The sequence below is a fragment of the Phocoena phocoena genome, chromosome X (genome assembly GCF_963924675.1).
Source record: "Phocoena phocoena chromosome X, mPhoPho1.1, whole genome shotgun sequence".
Lineage (NCBI taxonomy): Eukaryota > Metazoa > Chordata > Mammalia > Artiodactyla > Phocoenidae > Phocoena > Phocoena phocoena.
Window position 1 is genome coordinate 26,132,593 of NC_089240.1, and position 6,173 is coordinate 26,138,765.

General features: G+C 49.0%; 1 protein-coding gene across 1 annotated transcript; it reads right to left on the reverse strand.

Moving 5' to 3' along the window:
• Positions 1–547: 547 nt before the first annotated feature.
• On the reverse strand, positions 548–5,422 carry NR0B1 (nuclear receptor subfamily 0 group B member 1). Its single transcript, XM_065901327.1, has 2 exons — positions 4,270–5,422; positions 548–789 (listed from the first exon to the last, which is right to left on the reverse strand). Exons 1-2 carry the CDS (start codon positions 5,420–5,422, stop codon positions 548–550), a joined length of 1,395 nt encoding a protein of 464 aa, XP_065757399.1.
• Between the last annotated feature and the right edge of the window lie 751 nt (positions 5,423–6,173).

A 6,173-nucleotide genomic window follows, 5' to 3' on the forward strand; every position in this document is an offset into this window, starting at 1 on the left:
TTCACTTTCAGGTGCTTCTCTGATCACAGATTTCCACTTGACTTGGTACAAAGACAGTCTTGCACACAGCCAATGGGAGTGGAGAAGATAGAGCCAAGTCAACCTACAAAGACAATTTTTGTTTATGTTGCCTAGGTTTTTAATATTTTTTGAAGCCCTACTTAAACCCTGATGAACCTTTTCGCAATCAAATTAGTGGTTAACACCTTAACATTATAAGTTAAAGTTACAAATTTGATTTTGGCAGGTTCAATGGACAGAGTGGCTAAACTTGTGAAAATAGCATATGAGTGTAGTCCCCCTGCTCATTCCTTAAAGATGTACAGAGATGTGTTACCTGTTGGCAAAAGTTTTCCTTCGCAATGAGACAGTATGGAACAGAGGATTTTCTAATTGTTTGTAACTAAAGTTTTTCTTTAATTGAATACAAAAATACTATGCATGTAAAAATAATAAAGTTTATTTTACTCTGTTTTACACTCTTCTGCCCACAGCTCCTCATCTGTGCTTCATGGTGAACTGCATGTGTGTGGCCCCCGTGCCTTCATTACTTCGCACAGAGCATCTCTAGCATCATATCATCCATTGTGACTGGGCCGATGATGGGCCTGAAGAACAGTTCGGCCAGGACATTGGCATTGATGAATCTCAGCAGGAAAAGGGTGCTGTTCAGTTCGGCAAATCTGGCCTGGTGCCCCCTGTGTGTCACCCTGACGTGTTCACGGAGTATCCGCTGGGTTCCCCACTGAAGTCCCTGGATGTACTTCACGCACTGCAGACCTGGTAGGTCTGGAGGAGAAAAAGGGAGAAAAATCTCTTTGTTAGAAACAGCTCACTCTGAGCCCTTTGCTAGCTTTTTAAACAGATCCAATTTCTGCCCCCTTCCCCAATTAAAAAAACGCTCAAGCTTCCTGGTTAAAAGTTCTTTTCAACAGCAAGGATAAAGTGCCAAACCACTTCTAAGGTTTCAGGAGCAACACTTCCAAGAAGGAAATATCATGTAATTATTCTTATTTAATATTCACTATGTTTGTATGCTCACATTTAAAAACTGCTGGCCCTGAACCAACAAATGCACACTTAATTCAGTATGACAGTAGAATATAGTTTAATGAATCATTGCTCCAGTTCACTATCTATGCACATACAAAGAAATTAAAATTATTTCAAGAAGTGTGCACCTTTTACCTATGGCAAACAGGCCTTAGTATAAAGGCAAGAGGCTTTGCTGGGTAATATTTTACCATCCTCCCTTGAATTTCCCACCACTGTAATGATTACCGCCCATGGTGGTAAACTTCACAGCCACCAACTGTGACTGACAGTCTCATTTAAATTATTTGCCTGCAGGCTGATTTTAGTCTACAGTCCCATAATAATTTAAGAGATAACTCTGGCCACTTAGCTCATTGTACCATGATTTCTGTACTGGGGAGGTTTTTAAAAAAGTGATTCAAATGAGCATTCCAAAGGGTTCTTTAAAAAAAATAATAAAGCAGTCTTTGAAAGCATTGTCTTACAGCCATCAGAGGGTTAAAAAGTAAACATGGGGGCTTCCCTGGTGGCGCAGTGGTTGAGAGTCCGCCTGCCGATGCAGGGGACGCGGGTTCGTGCTCCGGTCCGGGAAGATCCCACGTGCCACAGAGCAGCTGGGCCTGTGAGCCGTGGCCGCTGGGCCTGCACGTCCGGAGCCTGTGCTCTGCGGCGGGAGGGGCCACAGCAGTGAGAGGCCCGCAAAAAAAAAAAAAAGTAAACATGAAAACATCGATTGCAACATGGTACAAAAGTTACTTTTCAAATAAAGATTGCATGACCTTCTTGCAGTACAGTTTGATATCCAAGTAAAACTGAATGAAATGCAATGCAGGAAAGATTAAATGCCTCTAAGTTTTATAAAGAACGTGATAGGAGGCTGCTTTTTAAAGTCCTTTGATCCTCCATGATAGTAATATTACTGTAAAATTCTTTAACTTGTAATTAAGAAATTACCAATTTACCATTCGGTTTAAATGATGTTGATTATTGTAATCATTTTCCTTCCCTTTATCTACAAAATCCAACAGAAAAGTATTTTAAAAGCATCATGCTAATAGTCACAGAGTAACAGAACCAGCCAGTGTTCTTTCAAAAAAAAATAATAGCAATAGGCAAGTCATTTCTAGTACAAGCAAATATCAAATCTGATAAATGAGAACAAAAATACAGCAACATCTGTAATCCATATGCCAATTCTGATTACCCCAGTCCACGGATTACCATCCCATACTACCTACAGCTCATTATCCAGGCTTGAGACCCAATTTTATTGCACTTGGATTCCATTCATGAGGGTAAGAAGAGGCTTGTGTGAAACCACCAGAAATCGGAAGCTCCCCCAGGTCTAAATTCATGGCTTATTAAAACTTCATCTTGTGAACTCCACTTTTCTCTGCTTTCATACCACACTCCTCTTTTCCCATCATCCCCTAAAAGTGCCCCCCCCCCGCCCAGAAAAAGACCTGCCTTCAAAGTAAAATCAAGAAAGAGAAAAGGCAGATAGATGGATTCCATGGGAGGCGGGAGGGAAATGTTGAAACTTAAAGGTCAGGGGATACAAAATGATAAACAGCAAAGAAAGGCCACACACTTAGCAGGCATTACTTTTTCCCAGATGCAGGTATATTTATGTTTAAAGCACACCCAGCTTAGCTGGTTAAACTTATTTGAGAGAGGATTCAGAAAAGCAGAGCAAGAATAAGGGATGCAAAACAGGGTGGAGGGAAAGAGGGGAACTAGTGGAATGTAAACTTTTGAAAGCTGAGCCCTTGTCTTACCTTTTTATTCCAACAGAACAAAGCACATGGTAGGTGTCTAATAACACAGCTGAAGGAGCGAGAAAACACTGTCTTCCCAATGAACCACCTGAGGCACTTATTATGGATGCAGATTTGCTGACCCTCCACCAGAGCTACCGAATCAGAACTTGTAGAGGAGGGGCCCGGAAAGACTTTGAAGGACCGCCTTCCCTGCCAACACCACCAAGTGCACAGGTAGGTTTAGAAAACAATGATACAAGCAAAAAGTAACCTATCATGATCACTGGGATGAGCTGAGGTCTCTTAAGTCCTGAAATGTGAGGTCTGAATGAATTATTATCCCACTAAATCCTGCTCTATACCCCTTCAAAAGTGCTAGGCAGGAGGCAAGGACATGACCCTGAGACTCCTGGTGTCAGGAAGAAAGGATGTGGAGGGAGCATGATAAATACTCTCCCAACTCAAGCTGCCTGGAAACTTCCTGCCCACTTGTGACCCTTCTGGAAGGATGCTGGTTGAAGATGACTCTAGTAGCAGGACATACTCGAGACAAGGTGCTGGGCTGTCCGGGGAGATTTTCTCCAATGAGTCGGTTGCACTGTGTGGGGCAGAGTGTCCAGCACCCAACAGACAACCTGAAAGTGTGGTGCAGCAGACATCCCCTTGGGCCCAGGAGACTGGAGACCCATGCTCCGCAACTCACTGGCCATTTATTTTGGAGTAAGGTCACTTGGGACTAGACTACCTAACCTGCCAATGGGATGAGGAAAGGGTGAAGGGCAGAGGGGGTTGATTAGGAGTCTCTAAGGTGTCTGAAGGCCCTAAAATACAGTGCTCCTGCATGCAGTCTCTAACATGTCTTTCTCCTACCCCTTTGCTAACCTGATACTTACAGACACTTACAGGATGAGACAGTCCAGCTGCTTAGGACCATTAAAATAACCATTCAGAGACAGACACATGAAACACTAAGTCCAGTGTCCTGTCTGACAGTGTCCCCAGGGGATGGTATCTCTGTGGGTTCTTAACAAATATTTCCTCTCTTGCCAGCCTTCATAGACTTCCTCCAACCAAAAGGTTCTAGTAAATTTCAGAGCTGGGTTTCAGAAAGAGACGTTGCAAAATCTGCAGTGAACACAGACTTTTTTTTTTAAAGCTATACTACTGGATTTAAAAGATTTGAGAAGGAATAGCCATGTCCCTGAAAGCACAAACTTTTCCGTAGTAACAGAAAGGTGTAGAGAGATTAAGTACAAACCTCAACAAAAAAAAACCCCTCCTCTCGGCTGAGTTTCTGGCAGCACCCCACCCACGAGGAATGGTTTCTGGAGCTCCCCCAACTCTGCTGAGTTTGTCATGATTCCTGACTTGTGCCCCTAACAATGAAAACTCTTCAAGTGTCTGTGCCAGGGGTAGGTACTGCCCAGTGCTTGTAGGAGCAGAGAAAAGCCAGAGCCGAGGCCGGCGCCCTTACCCGGGTTAAAGAGCACGGTCCCCTTGAGGTAGGCGTACTCCTTGGTACTGATGTCCAGGCTCCAGCACTTGGCGAGGAAGCCCTTGATGGCTTGGACCTCGGCGGCCAACGGCAAATGCTCGGCCTCCGGCGGCAGTACCAAATGTGGCTGCGGCTCGTCGCCCTCGGTCTCCCGCCGCCTGGTGGTGAGGATCCTCTGCAGCAGGCTGGGCTCCGAGGTCTCCACTGTCTCAAAGTTCAAGCGGTCCTGGGCCAGCTCCAGCAGGAGTAGCGGCGCCCAGCAGCTGCGCACCAGCACCAGCTGCTGGTCCAGGGGCAGCACCTGGAAGCAGGGCAGGTACTTGACGAAGCGCAGCGTCTTCAACAGGCCCGCCGAGGCTGCCTCGCAGACCACCTGTGGGCTCTTGAGGGCCACCCGCCGCTGCGCGCCGCACGAGGGGTCCCACCAGGGGCCCCCCGGCTGTGCCTCTGGAACCACGTGCGTTTGCTTTGCGCTCGTGGGCACGTTGCAGAGGATGCCGCCCTGCCGCGGGTGGTCTTCACCGCAAAAGCAGCAGCGGTACGGGAGCGCCAAGGCCCGCCCGCGCGGCAGCTCCTCTCTGCCCCCCAGCCTCTGCGCGCAGTAGGAGCGGTCCCACCACGCGCCCCCCGGCCGCGCCTCAGGAGCTTCCGGAGCCACGTGCGTTTGCTTTGCGCTGGTGAGCAAGCTGTACAGGATGCTGCCCTGCCGCGGGTGGTCTTCACCACAAAAGCAGCAGCGGTACAGGAGCACCGTGGCCCGCCCACCCGGCAGTCCCTCTCTGCCCACTGGGGGCTCCGAGCCACAGGAGCAGCCCCAGCACGCGCCCCCCAGCCGGGCCTCGGGCGCCTCCGCAGTCTCCTGCGTTTGCTTCGCGCTCGTGAGCATGTTGTAGAGGATGCTGCCCTGCCGCGGGTGGTCTTCACCGCAAAAGCAGCAGCGGTACAGGAGCGCCACTGCCCGTTCACCTGGCAGCCCCTCTCTGCCCACCGGGGGCTCCGAGCCACAAGAGCAGCCCCAGCACGCGCCCCCCGGCCGTGCCTCGGGCGCCTCCGGAGTCGCGTGCGTTTGCTTCGCGCTCATGAGCATGTTGTAGAGGATGCTGCCCTGCCACTGGTGGTCCTCGTCCGCCATGGCCCGCGGTGCCCGTAGCCCGGCTCTGTCCAGTGGCCGCCGCCTGCAATCTATTTATACCGAACGCGCACGCACGCGCGTCGGCCGTCTCCGCCTGGGCAAAGGCGCGGAGGCGGGCGCGGCGCTCGGGTGTGTTAGCCCGTGACTTCGGCGGTTCAAAAGGGGCAGATGCTCCTTAACAGCTGAAAATGGAAGAGGAGCAGAGCCGTGGGAGCTGCCGGAAACTTCCCTCCTTCTTCTCATTACGCCCTTCCCTGCGTCTGGAAGACAGAGCTCGGCGCAGGGAGCAGGTATTTGGCGGCACTGTTCGAACTTTTTCCATTGAACCCTGGCGTCTAATTTGCTCCCTTTACTGGGAAGGCAGGGGTACCGAAAAGGGGAAAAATCTATTTCTGTGCCATATTTGCAAACTTTCATTAAATGACCAAACTTTGTATGGCTTATTTTGTATATGGATAGGGAGGTCTCATTTTAAGGGACGTTGAAAAATATAGACCATGGACCAGCAGTGTCAGCGTCATATGGGAACTTGGTAGAAATGCCCAATCTCAGGCCCCAACCAGACCTTCTGGCTCTGAATCTGCATTTTAACGAGGCTCACAAAGGATCCGCGTGCACCTTAAATGTGGAAAAAGCACTATTCTAAGGATGCTATCATAAGCTTACTGTTTAATTCAAGTAATATTTATGAGCACCCACTGTGTCGTAGGTGTTGTTTTAGAGAGCTGGGGGCAGCGACCAGGTTGTAAAA